The 16811-nt window shown below is 44.3% G+C and overlaps 1 protein-coding gene and 1 long non-coding RNA gene across 7 annotated transcripts in view; one reads left to right on the top strand and one right to left on the bottom strand.

Moving 5' to 3' along the window:
* bmper (BMP binding endothelial regulator) overlaps nucleotides 1–3799 on the bottom strand; it is a 50210-nt gene extending 46411 nt beyond the window's left edge. For 2 of the 6 annotated variants that reach the window (XM_073049918.1, XM_073049927.1), the window contains exons 1-2: nucleotides 2375–3795; nucleotides 2206–2291 (exon numbers count right to left, since the gene is read on the bottom strand). In XM_073049918.1, coding sequence (XP_072906019.1) covers nucleotides 2206–2291; nucleotides 2375–2480 — 192 coding nt within the window. In that variant the 5' untranslated portion in view covers nucleotides 2481–3795. Of the gene's footprint in view, nucleotides 1–2205; nucleotides 2292–2374 lie in introns of all 6 variants that reach the window. The other 4 variants (XM_073049889.1, XM_073049899.1, XM_073049909.1 and 1 more) reach the window with 4 other exon arrangements.
* A 337-nt stretch (nucleotides 3800–4136) lies between these two features.
* Nucleotides 4137–16202, top strand: LOC140729766 (uncharacterized). Its single transcript, XR_012099409.1, has 2 exons — nucleotides 4137–5395; nucleotides 14084–16202. It is a non-coding gene; the product is annotated as an uncharacterized lncRNA (long non-coding RNA).
* The last annotated feature ends 609 nt before the right edge of the window (nucleotides 16203–16811 follow it).

The raw sequence follows: 16811 nt of genomic DNA, 5'->3' as shown, positions 1-16811 counted from the left end.
GGAAAATATAAAGAATGGCAGAAGCTGTTGAGAGTCCCCAAAAATACTCAGGAGATTTTTTCCTGGACACAACAAAGGAAACAATAAAGCCCTGAATCTGTGTCACTGAGTGGAGTTCACTGACAATCTTTGGGGTTCAGTATTGTGCATCTCACTCTGACTGTCAGTCATTTACTGGCTGCACGGGACATCCTGAGCTAATGAGAGGGACTGTGGCAACAGCTCACTTTCTTTACACTGGAGACATGGTGTATGGGGGCTGAGTGAACTGAAGATCAATAATGAAAGGGCAAGATTCATGTAAACATACAACACAGAAACAGGCCCTTGGGCCCAACTGGTCCATTTGCCCACATTGGTCTATATCCCTCCGAATCTTTCTATCCATGTACCTGTCCAAGTAGCTTTAAAATGTTGTTAATGTACATGGCTCAACCACTTCCTCTGGCATATCATCCCATATACTGACCACTCTCTGGGTGAAAAATGTGGCCCTTAGTCCCTTTAAATGTCTTTCTTTTCACCATAAACCCTTGCCTCCTAGTTCTTGGTTCCACAATTTTAGGAAAAAGACCACGTGCATTCACCCTATCTATACCCTTCATAATTTTATACGTCCCTGTAAAATCATCCTTCATTCTCCTAAGCTCTGGTGAAAATAAGTCACCACCTGCTCAACCTCTCTCCATAACTCAGTCCTGGCAGCATCCTTATTAAACTTCTCTGCACTCTTTTCAGCTCAGTGGCACCTTTCTTATAGCAGGGTGACCAAATCTGAACACAATATTCCAAATGCAGCCTCACCAATCTCTGGTACAACTGTAACACAACATCCCAACTTTCACACTCAGTGCCTTGACTGATGAAAACCCAGCGTGCCAAATGCATTCTTCACGTGACACCATTTTCAGGGAAGAAGTACTTGTACTCCTAAATCCCTCTATTCCATAACACATACAGGTCCAGAGAAGTTACAATGGAGCAATTAACCAATCCACCCAGAAATGTTGTAAGAGGAATGCCGAGGGCAGTTGTAGGGATGTTCCTAAGAGCAGATATATTCAGATTTTATTTTACTTTCTATCAAGACAAGACCCCAGCCCAGAGTTATCATTCCCTGAGGCTTTCATACTTGCACCAGCCACAGACATTTCCTGATGCAAACCCACAATGATCCCAGCTCTGGACCACAGTGATTCAGCAGCCAGATATGCTCCAACAGGAGTCCTTAGACACGCAGAGCGTCTCGTGTTCCGAACACAGCACCGGAGCTCACAGTGCGCAACTACCCATTCCGTTCACCCTGAGAGCAGAGGGTAACTGCGATGAGAACACAGTGCTGAGAATTTTAGAAAATCTGCTGATCGGCTTTACACCGAAACTCCTTCGTGACGAGCTCGGCGTTTCAGAGAACGAGTGCCAATAATAGTGAAAGTCTCGAACTGACCCAGTCCACTGAGTTCGGGTGTTCCACATGGAGAGGTGGTTGTGCGCTTTCGGAGCCCGGCAAACCTGCTGGTGTTACCGCACCCACACACATCGCACCTGCAGCCCCAAAGCCGGCCACACTCGGCTGCAGATCCGGGAGGTGCCCTGTACCATCAACACAGCCTAGTACTAAAGTTTCCTAAGTCTGCTCCCTCTGACCGTCCCTACAATAATACTTTAGGCACCCCATCACCAACTGGACCGATAGATGCCCGGGTGACTTCTGTCCAAAGAATATAATCGCGCTCAGTCGGAGTTTGCAAATTATAGTCAGGAATGCAAGAAAACCAGCAGCTAGACTGCAACCGGGGAGAATTAAACCAGAGTCCCGGGTGTCCGACAATGATAGACATGCGCTGACAAAGAATTGACAGCTGTCTGTGGGGCACAGGCCGGTGCAAGCGGCTGCCGGACACACACACACAATCCCAATAGTGAAGCGGACAAAGCAGTAACAAAGTAACGAACCGCACAGATTCATCCGCAAATGCAGAGGGAATGGACTCCAAACACTGCGCTCAGCACCAGAGACCATTGTGGGCACTGGTCCCTGACTAGGGGCGTTGACACCGAGATCATCAGAAACGCTTCTGAGAGACGCGGGGCCCAGCACAGAGTGCGCCGGGTGTATTAACAGCGCCTGGACACTGGTGGGGGAGAAGCCGGGACAATGGTGGGAGAGACCGGGATAATGGTGGGGGAGGCGCATTTCCTTACCAGACACCGACAGGAGATGCAGGGGTTGTCTGTGATCAGTGGGATCTCTATCACGGCTCCTTCCTCCTCACAACCGGCCACGGAACCTGGAGCATAAACAGAGAGATCACAATGTGCAGTGACAGCGGGCCGCCGCCGTGTATTCTCGCCGGCCCACGACGCTCCTTACCTGTCAGCAGTGACGGCGAGACGGCGAGCTGGGACAGAAGAACCAAGGCGAAGCAGAGCAGCTGACGGCCGCGGAGGCGAGGCCAGCGTGCGGCAGCGAGCCGCATCCTCAGACGATGTCACTTCGGCAGGGTTGGGACGCCCGAATCCCTCAGTCAGGTTTGGGCAAGAAGCCGGCGAGGTACAGCGGGTGTCGGTATGTCCCAAGTCAGGAGCAGAAAGCAGAGGCAGCCCGAGCAAGTCATCACAGTGACTACAAACCGCTCACCCTGCTCTCAACCCCATTCTCCCAGGCACCAGGCTCTCAGCATCAGCGCGATCGTGCGCTCCGCAGCCTCCCGCCTGATGCACTGAGCTGATCGCTGTAACAGAGTAAACATTAAACGGATCCACCTACAGCCCCGTTACTGCAGACTTCGACACCCTACTGGACACGTGTCCCCCCTCTGTAAGAATCCAGCGACCCCACCCCCATCGAGACACAGACAGACAGATACACATACACAAACGGCTCCCCCGCTGCTCCAAAGCCCCACGGGATCTCCAATCTGTGCATTGGTTGATTTTAAGGTTTATCCGCATCCTACCTGTATCCCGGGAATTCGTGTCCTAGCCCGATGGAGCGAGCGTTAATAACAGAGGCCCGCGGAATCTCCACACAGACTAGGAGATAATTCAACTTGAGCACGCTTGTGGAATATCGATGTGAGACTTCCGAATGAAACTGCCGCACTTGTAAGCATGCAGCAAAGCCTCCTTCATTGAAATGTGAAGTTTGAGAGAAGTAGCAGTGAAACTTACAGAGAATGTGAAAGTTGCAATTAACTACCTCAGTGAAACTCGCTGGCAAAAGTGTTATAGTTAAACTGCAGCCGTGAACCGTGCAGTGACGTTAGTTTTTGCAAAAGATCCTTTACCAGTCTTCCAGATGCTTGGTTCAAACGCACTTAGTGAATCGCTGCTGATCGCAATTTTATTTAACCGCTGGGTGTTTCTTTATAGCTCCTGATGTATGGAGATGATTGCTGAGTTTACAGTCAGCCCAAAATACGTAAAATAATTCGGCACCGTCTGTTTTTCATCTTCGCGTCTAACCGTTGGGAGCTGCGTTCGGAATGTTTCACAATGTGGCTGAAATATTTATATCACGGGCTTGAACTCAATAAATCCTGCACAGGTCAGGAACAAATACCCTCAGATGGGGCTAACAAGGGTCTTTTGTCAGCAGTGCTTTGGCAACTGTTCAAGGTAATCTAACGTGTGACTCTTGACTGCGAGGTTAGTGTTAACCCACGGCCGGGAGTGCTGCCTACCTGCGCCGGTGAGTAGGAATATAGAGAGATTGGGTTACAAACACACACCAATCAAAGCGGCCGGGCCCAGCCTCGCACGGCGAATTTGAACCAAGAGCAACGCCTGAGGGCGCCCCGTTCAGAATGAAGCGTCCCAGTGTGGGAATTCTCGCTGCCCGGTGTGTGTAGAGCGCGCAGTCTCGGCTGAATGGGGCTCCTGTTCACTGCGTGCGGTGTCCGTGGGCGAAACTGGCTTCAGAAACATAAAACAAAACTGAGTCCAAGCCCCTCGGAGCAAGTTTTACCGTGTGATTTAAAGATATGCGCATAATCTTTTAAATGTGGTCTGCATTCATCTCTGTTGGATTCCCAATAGAAGTTTCAATGTCAAAAGCGAGTACTCAGTGAGCGAGGCCGAGGGCACGGAGAGGACGATACCGCAGGTCCAGTCTCCTGCGGCGCACCGGGCAGTGGGCAAACGGTCCACAGAAAGGTCCCACAACAATGAGTTCTGCTCTGAGGATCACTGGGGAGCTCTGGTTGCGGGGATCACGAGGGGATGGATACTCGCGCTCTTCTGAGAGCTCCGTGGGAACTCTGCTCAGTTTTACTGTCCTGCGCCCTGCGGCTCTGACGGGAGAGCCGAACGATCTTTAACTTCCTGAGACAGCTCACAGCTCAATCACACTGACATCAGGTAGTAGCAATTTATCATGAAAGCACAGAAAAGGCTATAATGCATTGTTCTGCAATAGAGACCGGGATGCATCCGCGCCCCTGCCGCATCTCTCCAAATTTCTGGACATTTTAGCCCCGCATGCTACACACTGCCACGGGCAGTCATGGACACGAGCACAGCAGTTCGTACGCATTCAGTAGTGAACACAGATAAAGCCTCACACACACACCAACGTATATACTCAGTGGCCTCTTTATTGGGTACCCTCTGTACCTACTAAAGTGGCCACTGCCTGTGTTTGCGGTCTTCTGCGGTTGTAGCCCACTCACTTCAAGGTTCGATGTGTTGTGTGGTCCGAGATGCTCTTCTGCACACCACTATGGTAACGTGGGTATTTGAGGTACGGTCGCCTTCCTGTCAGCTTGAACCAGCCTGGCCATTCTCCTCTGACCTCTCTAATTAACAAGGCGCTTTCGCCCACAGAACTACACTACAGCTCACTGGATTTTTTTTTCATTTTCATGCCATTCTCTGTAAGCTCTAGAGACTGCTATGCGCGAAAATCCTAGGAGATCAGCAGTTTCTGAAATACTCAAACCACCCCTTCTGACACCAACAATTGTTTTATGGTCAAAGCCACTTAGATCATATTTCTTCTCAATTCTGATGTTTGGTCTGAACAACAACTCAGCCTCTTGACATGATTTTATGCATTGAGATGCTGCCACATAATTGGATTTGCATTAATGAGCAGGTGTACAGGTGTTCCTACAAAATGGCCACTGAGTGTACAAAGAATTGCACCCACAAACATTTGCATAAGTGCCTGGAGCTCACACACATGGCTACAATGTACTACGGACAACTCTACTTGACCTGAATAGATCACCACAAGTGGATCAACACATTGATTGTCAACTTCGGGGGAAGGAAGGAAAGTAGAGGTCCGTGAGCCAGTAATCACTGGAGGGTCAGAAGTGGAGAGGGTCAGTAACTTAAATTCATGGGAGTCACTATCTCAGAGGAACTGTTCCGGGCCCATCATATAAAGGTAATTGAATCAAAATCAGAATCAGAATCAGGTTTATTATCACTGTTATGTATCCTGAACTTTGTTAATAGCAGCAACAGTTCAATGCAATACATGATAATATAGAAATAAATAAGTAAATCAATTGCACAAGTATACATATGTATATTGAATAGATTAAAAATAGTGTAAAACTGAAATAATATATATGTAAAAAGTGAGGTGGTGTTCATGAGTTCAATGCCTATTTAGGAATCAAATAGCAGAGGAGAAGAAACTGTTGCTGAATCACTGAGTGTGTGCCTTCAGGCTTCTGTACCTCCTTCCTCATGGTAACAATGAGAAGAGGGCATGTCCAGGCTGTTGGGGGTCCTTAATAATGGATGTCACCTTTCTGAGGCACTGCTCCTTGAAGGTGCCTTGGCTACTACAGAGGCTAGTACCCAAGATAGAGCTGTCTAATTTTACAACTTTCTGTAGTTTTTTTTGGTCCTGTGCAGTAACCCTCCATACCAGACAGTGATGCAGCCTGTCAGAATGCTCTCCACAGAAAATCTATAGAAGTTTTCAACTGTTTTTGTTGACAAACCAAATCTCTTCAACTCCTAATGAAGCATAGCTGCTGTCTTACCTTCTTTGTGCATCAATATTTTGGGACTAGGTTAGATCCTCAGAGATCTTGACACCCAGGAACTTGATTGAAATTGCTCACTCTCTCCACTTCTGATCCCTCTATAAAGATTGGTTCATGTTCCCTTGTCTTACCCTTCCTGAATTCCACAATTAGCTCTTTCATCTTACTGACATTGAGTGCAAGATTGTTGCTGCAACACCACTCAACTAGCTGGTATATCTCACTCCTGTATGCCCTCTCGTCACCATCTGAGATTCTACCAACAATGGTTGTATTGTCAGCAAATTTATAGTTGGCATTTGAGCTATGCCTAGCCACACAGTCATAGGGAAAGAGGGGGCAGAGCACACACTCCTGAGATGTGCCAGTGTTGATCGTCAGCGAGGAAGAGATATTATCACCAATCTGCACAGGTCTTCTGGTTAGGAAGACAAGGATCCAATTGCAGAGGGAGATACAGAGGCCCAGATTCTGTAATTCATTGATCAAGATTATGGAAATGATGATATTAATTGCAAAGACAGCACCTCTACTTCCTCAGGAGTTTGCAGAGGTTCAGCATGTCATCAAAAACCTTGGCAAAGTTCTATATAAGTGTGGTGGAAGGTGTGATGATTGGCTGTACTATGGCCTGGCATGGGAACACCAATGCCTTTGAGCAGAAAATCCTACAAAAGGTAATGGATTTGGCCCAGTACATCATGGGTACAACCCTCCCAACCATTGATCGATCACATCTACGTGAAATGTTGCCATAGAAAAGCAGCAACCATCACCAAAGATCCTCAGCACCCAGACCATGCTATTTCCTCGCTGCTGCCATCAGGTAGAAGGCACAAGTGCCTCAGGACTCACATCGCCAGGTTCAAGAACAGTTACTACCCACAACCATCAGGCTTTTGAACAAAAGGGAATAACTACACTCACTCTACTTCTGGTGTTCCCACAACCAATGGTCTCACTTTAAGGACTTGTTATTTTATGCTCATTATTTATTGCTATTTATTTATATTTATATTTGCACAGATTTGTTGTCCTGTGAACCTATCTACAGTTACTGTTTGAAGATTTGCTAAGTATGCCCACAGAAAAAGAATCTCGCAGTTGTATTTGGTGATATGTGTGTACTCTGATAATAAATTTTAATTTGAACTTTTCTCACAATATTCACAATATTAGATGATGTGAACTGATTCAGAAATAAATTAAGAGGGTAAAAGGGGGCTTCAAGTATCCTTGGCGAGTCTCATTCAGGAGAACCCCATGACATTCCTTAAGTGTATTGCTGAAAGGAGGTAGGCAGGGATAGAGTAGGTTTTCTATATGTGGAGCCAAGGGGTGTGGGTAGATCTGAGATGAATGAGGAAAGCAAAAGGAATTGTAGAACTCAGTGTTTGGCTACAGTAAGCCCTTCCTCAGTCAAGTTCCTCAAGGGTTGGGCAAGTGACCTTGCTGTTCTGATGGATGTGTACAAACAGGCCAAACTTTGTATGACCATTAAGGAAAAAGGCTGTTGACAGGATCCCAAAGAGAGAGCACCACAGGATTTGAAACAAACAATGGCTTGGTGCTCTGTTTGTAAAGGAAACATAATATCCAGAAAATGAACGGCTGGGGCAGATCCATCACTGTGGAATGTAATAGCAGTCCTCTGCCAGGTTTCTGGGAAACCACTGGGACAGATCTCTGTAAATGGACAAGTATTCAATCTTTTACTTGAGATGAATCAGCTGACCATAGAAATGTCCATAGAAAGATCCAATCATGGTGCAGACAATGCTGGCTCCTTACCAGGTGAAAGGCTAGAGGTTTTATTGGTCTGTGGGGGTTCTATTGATGACAGGTGCCTGCTGCCTGAAGGTTTCTTACTGCTTACCCAGTTGAGTCTTGTAAACTTACTTCCTGACTGAACATTTTGAACATTCCCATTTTGGGGGAATTTGGAGACATCTCAGATTATGTGCAAATCCTCCAGACAACAAACTAACTTGATCAAAATTATTTATGTTGGCTCTGGAACACAGTCTTGCAGATGTCATAAAACATCTACCTCCACTCATCATTTATTGTTTTAAAACAACAGAACTGAACTTCCATTAAGGTGTCTTGAAATAAGTTTAGATGTGGGTGGCTTGCAGCATCCACAGATCATTGTAGCAGTTCTATGTTTGGTTTTACAAATCCACTGCACAGGTTGTACAAGGAGCACAGTGGTGATACACAAGGTTAGATCCAGATGGCTGAATTATTTAAAGTTAACTTGCATTTTTTATGAACTCCTAACAGAATAGGTATGGCACAAAAAGTTATTAGGTAAAGTAAATGGTAAGATGGCTAAGGTTAATGTAATAACATGAAGGACAGAAAAGAGAATTGATAGGGTCTTTTTCTGATCTCCAGACCATTATCCACAAGCATCATTAGGACCTACAAATAACTTAGTTGAAAATGTACAGTATAATGCCTCCAAATTTGTTGATTATGGAGTGGATGAAATAGTTAACTATAAAGTGGATATAGAGAGCTTGCAAAAGGATGTGGACAGGTTTAGGAATAAAGTTAAGAGAAGTATAATGTGGGACTGTTACACAGAAACAGATTTTTAAATACACATTATAAAAATGCTGGTAAGATATAGAAAGCAAGTGTTCAGGTACAACAAGCAGTCAGAAAGAGAAATACTGCACTACACATAGTGCTGCCCAAAGATGAGGATTTTTGACTGCAGTTATACGGGGCTTGGGAGTAACCAGCTTTGAGTTTTTGGCTTAAGGAAGGGTGTACATGACTGGGTCCAGTATTCATTCGACTGATTACTGGGTGAAGGGGAATTACTTTACCCTTAGAAGAATGAACAGTGATCCCATTTAATAAACACAATTTTGTGGGTATTATATTTGCTCAGGCTGCGGGATCTTAGAACTGGGTGCAAAGCCTGACCAGGAGGAATTTCTTTACAAAGAAGGTTGTTTGGAGTATTGCAGTTGTTCAGTAATTGATTATATTTAAGGACAAGGTTGTTAGAGGTTTGTGAGAATGGAGAGATGGGGATAAGAAACTGATGAGATGGAGGTTCAGCCATAACCCAATTGGATGTGGCACAGGCCTGATAGCTATGTGGACCCAATTAATCATTCACAGTGTCTTGTCCTTTAATCTGCCCATGCTGTCTTTTTACCCCTCATCCTTAACTGGTTACCTAATGCAGCAGATCTTTGCACAGTAGATAGCCTGGTAGCAACTACTAACAAAATGTAAGCAGATATGTAGATCCAACAACATCTTCAAGACATTGCTGTAGCTTCCTGTGCAGTTTAATTGTAAAGATTCTACCAATGTTCCCACAGTGGTCTCTGGCAACTGCAAACCACCCAACCTACTCTACTTCTCATATTCCAACGAGCTCCCCAAAAATATTCAACAAGCATTTGTGTTGAATGTCATTAAAATTTCTGTGCATCTCCATCTGTGAACATTAAAAATCCTCATCATCCAGAACTTGCCATCTTCTTGTTAAACCATTAGGGAAGAAGGAACCTGAAGACCTACATCCAGCATTGCAGGAACGGCTTCCTCCTCTGTGCCATCTATCCGAACAGTCCATGAATCCATGAACGCAACAAGCTTTTACTCAGCTTTTGGTCCTTAAAGTCTCCCTTTGTGGCTCATGGTTAAGTTTTATTAACCTCTAGTGTTGCAACCAGTTTTGAATTAGCTGCTGTAGAAGTGTGGTAATCTGTGCTTCATGTTGGAGCTTAATGTGGTGGGTTAACTGTGACACGGCTCTCAAGCACCACTGCATAGATAATAAGACTGTAAGACAATACGATATAGGAGCAGAAGTGGGCTATTCGACCTATCAAGTCTGCTCGGCCATTCAATCATGGGCTGATCCAATTCCTCCAGTCAACCCCACTCCCCTGCCTTCTCCCCATACCCTTTGATGCCCTGGTTAATCAGGAACATATCAATCTCTGCCTTAAATGCATTCAATGACTTGGCCTCCACAGCCTCTTATGGCAATAAAGTCCACAGATTTACCGCCCTCTGACTAAAGTAATTTCTCCGCATCTCTGTTCTGAATGGACAACCTTCAATCCTGAAGTCATGCCCTCTTGTCCTAGAATCCCCTACTATGGGAAATGACTTTGCCATGTCTAATCTGTTAAGGCCTTTTAACATTTGGAATGTTTCTGTGAGATCCTTCCTCATTCTCCTGAACTCCAGGGAATACAGCCCAAGAGCTGCCAGATGTTCCTCATACAGTAACCCTTTCATTCCTGGAATCATTCTTGTAAATCTTCTCTGAACCCTCTCCAATGTCAGTATACCAGTATCCTTTCGAAAATAAGGAGCCCAAAACTACACACAATACTCCAAGTGTGATCTCACAAGTGCCTTATAGAGTCTCAGCATTACATCCCTGCTCTTATATTTTATACCTCTAGAAATGAATGCTAACATTGCATTCGCCTTCTTCACCACCAACTCAACCTGGAGGTTAACATTTAGGGTATCCTGCACAAGCACTCCCAAGTCCCTTTGCATCTCTTCATTTTGAATTCTCTCCCCATCTAAATAATAGTCTGCCTGTTTATTTCTTCCACCAATGTGCACGACCGTACACCTTCCAACATTGTATTTCATTTGCCACTTCTTTGCCCAATCCCCTAAACTATCTAAGTCTCTCTTCAGGCTCTCTGTTTCCTCAACACTACCCGCTCCTCCACCTATCTTTGTATCATTAAGTAACAAGTCCATAAATCCCATAGTCCAAATCATTGACATACATGAGAAAAAGCAAATGTCCCAACACTGACCCCTGTGGAACTCTACTGGTAACCAGCAGCCAGCCAGAATTGGATCCCTTTATTCCCACTCTCTGTTTTCTAACGATCAGCCAATTCTCCACCCAAGCTAGTAACTCCCCTGTAATTCCATGGGCTCTTATCTTGCTAAGCAGCCTCATGTGCAGCACCTTGTGAAAGGCCTTCTGAAAATACAAGTACACCACATCTACTGCATCCCCTTTGTCTACCCAGCTTGTAATTTCCTCAAAAAATTGCAGTAATTTAGTCAGGCAGGATTTTCGAAATCATGCTGGCTTGGGCCTATCTTGTTATGTGTCTCCAGGTATTCCGTAATCTCATCCCTAACAATCGATTCCAACAACTTCCTAACCACTGATGTCAGGCTAACAGGTCTATAGTTTCCTTTCTGCTGCCTCCCACCCTTCTTAAATAGCAGAGTAACATTTGCAATTTTCCAGTCATCCGGTACAATGCCAGAATCTATCAATTCTTTAAGGATCATTGTTAGTGCCTCTGCAATCTCTCCAGCTACTTCCTCCAGAACCTGAGGGTGCATTCCATCAAGTCCAGGAGATTTATCCACCCTCAGACCATTAAGCTTCCTGAGCACCTTCTCAGTTGTAATTTTCACTGCACATACTTCACTTCCCTGACATTCCTGAACATCTGGTATACTGCAGATGTCTTCCACTCTGAAGACTAATACAAAATACGCATTCAGTTCTTCTGCCATCTCTGCGTCTCTCATTACAATATCTCCAGCATCATTTTCTATTGGTTCTATATCTACCTTCAACTCTCTTTTACCCTTTATATACTTAAAAAAGCTTTTAGTATCTTCTTTGATATTAGTCGCCAGCTACACTTCGTAGTTCAACTTTTCCTTCCTAATGACCTTCTTAGTTTCCTTCTGCAAGTTTTTAAAAGCTTCCCAATCCTCTATCTTCCCACGAGCTTTGGCTTCCTTGTATGCCCTCTCTTTTGCTTTTACTTTGGCTCTGACTTCACTTGTCAGCCATGGTAGTGTCCTTCTTCCATTCAAAAATTTCTTCTTATTTGGAATATAACTGTCTTGCACCTTCCTTATTTTTTGCAGAAACTCCAGCCATTGCTGCTCTGCTGTCCTTCCTGCCAGTGTCCCTTTCCAATCAGCCTTGGCTAGTTCCCCTCTCATGTCATTGTAATTTCCTTTATTCCATTCGAATACCAACACATTGGAATTTAGTTTCTTTCTCAAATTTCAAAGTGAACTTCATCATATTGTGATCACTGTTCTCCAAGGGTTCCTTAACCTTAAGCTCTCTTATCACCTCTGGATCATTGCATAACACCCAATCCAGCACAGCTAATCCCCTAGTGGGCTCAACAACAAGCTGTTCCCTTGTTGAAGAAGCCATCCCTTAGACATTCTACAAATCCTCTCTCCTGAGGTCCATTATTGATCTGGTTTTCCCAATCCACTTTCATGTTAAAATCCCCAATGAGTATCATGACTTGCCTTTCTGACATACCTTTTTGATCTCCTGCTGTAACTTTAATCCACATCCCAGCTGTTGTTTGGAGGCCTGTATACAACTGCCATTAGGGTCCTTTTACTCTTGCCATTTCTTAACTCAACCCATAGAGTCTCTGCACCTTCTGATCCTATGTCATTCCTTTCTAATGATTTAATATTATTTCTTATACATAGGGCCACACTACCCCCTCTGCCTACTAGCCTATCTTTCCAATACACCGTATATCCTTGGATATTCAACTCCCAATGGCAGCCATCCTTTAGCCAATTTTCAGAGATGGCCACAACATCATACTTGCCAATCTATAGCTGAATTTCAAGATCGTCTACTTTATTTCTTCTGCTGCGTGCATTCAAATACAACACTCTCAGTCCAGTATTTGTAGTTTTCCGTTTTAACTGCACCACACCTCTATTGCTCTGTAACTCATCCCACTGGCTATGATTAATGTGCAGAATATTTGATAGACAGAAATATCCAAGGGACCTGGGGAAAGGCCCTGCTGTTATTGAGGGAGAAGAATAATGATGGAAGATTTTGTGTGGCCCAGCCTGATAGTGGGCTGCGTTGTCAGTCACACATACACCCCACTGGTGATTTTAATTGGCATATTTCAGGACACTAACCTGACTGGAGAGATTCCAACTTAACAAGTATATTTGGGAATGGGTATTGCTGGAGATAAGATTGTTGGAGAAAGGGTAAAAACTTAGGAGAATGATTAGTAGAGAGAAAAGTAGCCAAACCCATCTTCATGGAAGAACCATCCAGTGTCCTATTCTTCCTCAACACCACGGATTCTCTTACTTCAGGTATTATCCAATTCCCTCATGAAATTTCCTGCAGAATTTGTTTCTGCCATCTTTCGGGCAGACAGGCAGAGTGCTACTGATCACAGTAACCTGCTGGGCTAAAAGCCATATCCACACTCTACTTCTTTTAGTCAGTTATCAGCTCATAGCAGCCCCCTTTTCAAAATAGCTTCTAAAGTTATTTGACTACACAAAAATTCATTCAGTTACACTTCTCCCCTACCTCATATTCCTTGATCTTGACATGCTCCCCTCATGCAATGTTGTTACCAACCAGCATTGGTTAGATGCAACTTTTTGAACAGAAGCAACATGCACACAATGCTGGAGGAACTCAGCAAGTAGGACCACATCTATGGGGAGATGATGTTTCAGGCCAAGAACCTTCATCAGGAATGGAAGTGGGAAGAAGCTAAAATGGTAAGGAAGGAGTACAATCTGGCAGGTGATCGGGGAAACAAGGTGAGGGGAAGGTGGTGGATGGGGGAGGAGGATGAAATGAGAAGCTGGGAGGTGAAAGGTGGAAGAGGTAAAGGACTGAAGAAGGAGGAATCTGACAGGAGAGGACCATGGGAGAAAGGAAAGGAGGGGCTCTAGATGGAGGTGACGGGCAGGTGAGGAAAAGAGTTGGTGAAATCAGAAGAAGCTCAAGAAATCAATGTTAATCAGGCATCTCCCAGTCTCCACCCAGCTTACAGGATTCACCTGCTGACTCATTCCAGACTCATCACCTGCAGCCTATTTAATCCCAGTTCTCATCTGCAATTCTTGTTCACTCATCAAACCAGCTAGCCTCAACCAGTCGCTCCTAGATTTCACTCGTTGCCTCTTGTGTTTAGTTTCTGTTCTCTCGTTTTGTGGCCCTCTCGTGGCTTTAGATGTTGCAGTCTATTATTAAAATTATTATTCACCACAAAATTGTCTCTGATTTTCAGTCAAGCCTCCTCTACATCCTGTGACAGAATGAATAAACCCTTGATTGACCTAGCAGAGAATGCTCACTTAAAAGAAGTCATCCACCGACATGAGCACAAGATCCAGAAACAGCACGAAACCATTGACCATCTGTACACCACTCTCAATCAACTCTCTGCCTCAGTGCAGCAACTCCACACCAGTCAACCTCCTCCTTCTGTGCCCGAATGCTTTGATGGATTTCCAACCCGATGCCTCAACTTCCTGTCTCAGTGCATCTTACATTTCGAGCTCCAGCCATCTCTGTATTCTACAGACTGGGCCAGGATCACCTTACTCATCTCCTCCTTCACTGGGAAAACAAGGCCATTATTTTCAACATATACGAATTTCATCACCGAGATGCACTGGGGTTTTGAACACTCAAGAAGTGGAAGGGAAGCAGCGGATCTGATACTTCACCTATGTCAAGGCTCACTCTTTGGACTGGATGACACCATGGAATTCAGAGCTTCACAGCGCAGTGTGCCTGGAATGCAGGAGTGTTGCTGGCCTATTATCGTTATGTATCCTCTGAGCTGAGTACCCAGTAGTTGCCGTCGTTAAAGCCTCATCACTCTAGCTCTTCATATTGACAAGCATCTTATGGAAGAATCCTCCAGATCATTAGTCAGATCCCTAATTCCATTCCCAGAAAGTGGAGAGTAGGGTGAGGGAAAGATGTGCTTAGTGGTAGGATCCCACTGTACGTGGTGGAATATACAGTGTGCTGGTGTGCAGGCTCAAGGAGTGGCAGGTAAGGACAAAGGGGACTCAAACCCTGTTATGGCAGTGGCAAAATAGGGTGAGGGTGGATGTCTGGAAAATGGAGGAGATACAGGTGAGAAATGATAGAGGAAAGGAAGCCCTGTTTTTTGTAGGAGAAAACTCAGATGTTCTGGGGTGGAAAGCCTCCTCCTGAAAGCAGATATGGCAGAGACAGAGAAACTGAGAGAAGGCAATTGCATTTTTACAAGTGACAGGATAGGAAAAGAAGAGGTATAATCAAGATAGCTGCGGGAGTCAGTTAGTTTATAAAAGTTATCAGTAGACAGTCTGTCTCCAGAGATGAGATTGAGAGATCAGAGAGATCAAGAAAGGTCTGAGAAGTTAACTTTGTTTTGCACATCTAATCTTCAGCTTTGGAGATATCAGGAATCAAGAATTAAATATGCTGACACCACCACTGTTGTTGGCCAAATCAAAGGTGGTGACTAATTAACATATGGGAAAGAGATTGAAAATCTAGTTGAATGGTGCACAACAACAACCTCTCACTCAATGCCAGCAAAAGCAAAGAGCTAATTATTGACTACAGGAGGAAGAAATTGGTGGTCCATGAGGCAGTCCTCATTAGGGATCGGAGATGGAGAATGTCAGTAGCTTTAAATTCCTTGACACTTTCATATCAGAGTATCTGCCCTGGGACCAGCACATAAATGTCATCACAAAGGCATCACAACAATGCCTCTACTTTCTTAGAAGTTTGCATAGATTTGGCAAGTCACCAGAAACTTTGACCAACTCTTATGGATGCCCAGTAGTACACTAAGAGGCTGCATCATGTCCTGGTATGGAAACACCATGCTCAGGAATATAAAACTCTACAGAAAATGGCAGATACAGCCCAGTCCATCACAGGATAAGTCCTTCCCCAACCACCCATCATCGAGCACATTTACATGGAGTGCTGCCTCAACAAAACAGAATCCATTATCAAGGAACTGCTCCTCTCTTGCTGCCACCATTGCACAGGAGGTTCAGAAACCTTAGGTTGTACAAAAAAGCTAGATGAACTCGGCAGGTCGGGCAGCATCCGTCCTACACCACTGGGTTCAGGAAGTTATTAAGCTACAGCCACCAGGCTCCTGAACTGGTGTGGATAACTTTATTCACCACAACTCTGAACTGATTCTACAACTGTAGACTCACTTTTAAGGCTCTATAATTCAAGTTCTCTGTATTTTTGCACAATTTGTCTGTTTTTGCATTGGTTATTTGTCAATTCTAGTTTGTTTAGTTTTTTTTGTAAATATTATTGTATTTCTTTATTTTCCAGTAAATGCTTGCCAGAAAATAAATTTCAAGGTAGTGGTAACATATATGTATTTAAATAATAATTTTTACTTAAGATGGATAAACTGGAAGTCTTTTTATATTCAGTTGAATCACAACAATTTCAAACTTAGATCGCTTCCACTATTCTCTCCAACTGATGATCTCTGCTTTCCTGGTAAACCATTGCTTTGCCATTTCCAGACTTCTTTGTAACTAGAGCACTCTGTGCCTGAACCTATATTCTACAAAGCTAGGGAATTAAGCCCTTATTCGCTGTTGCTGGGGCAGGCTCTCTCCCTGTATCCATATACTGTAAATTTTGATTCTGAATGACCAAAGGGTATGATTTTATTTCCAGCTGTAGGAAAACTGAATGGTTCCAGCCAAAGAATTCTTAAAACATAAGAGAAAGTAGGATATGGATGAAGAATTTTCTTTCAGAGTTTTGGAACATACACAACTCATTTTCATAAAAAAATGATTAGGAAGAGGAAGTGACTGGTCAGGATAGAGAGCAGAATGTAAAGTCAATGACAAATCAAGCCAGTTATGCCTTGCCATGGTGTAAGCTAAAGCTGAAACCTGGTGGAGATGGTGTAACTCTATAGACTATTTTGTCAACATCTCAGTATTAACTTGGCATGTATTAGA

The sequence above is a fragment of the Hemitrygon akajei genome, chromosome 1 (genome assembly GCF_048418815.1).
Source record: "Hemitrygon akajei chromosome 1, sHemAka1.3, whole genome shotgun sequence".
Classification (NCBI taxonomy): domain Eukaryota; kingdom Metazoa; phylum Chordata; class Chondrichthyes; order Myliobatiformes; family Dasyatidae; genus Hemitrygon; species Hemitrygon akajei.
The sequence above is the reverse complement of the archived record's forward strand: the minus strand, read 5'-3'. Positions and strand labels throughout refer to the sequence as shown.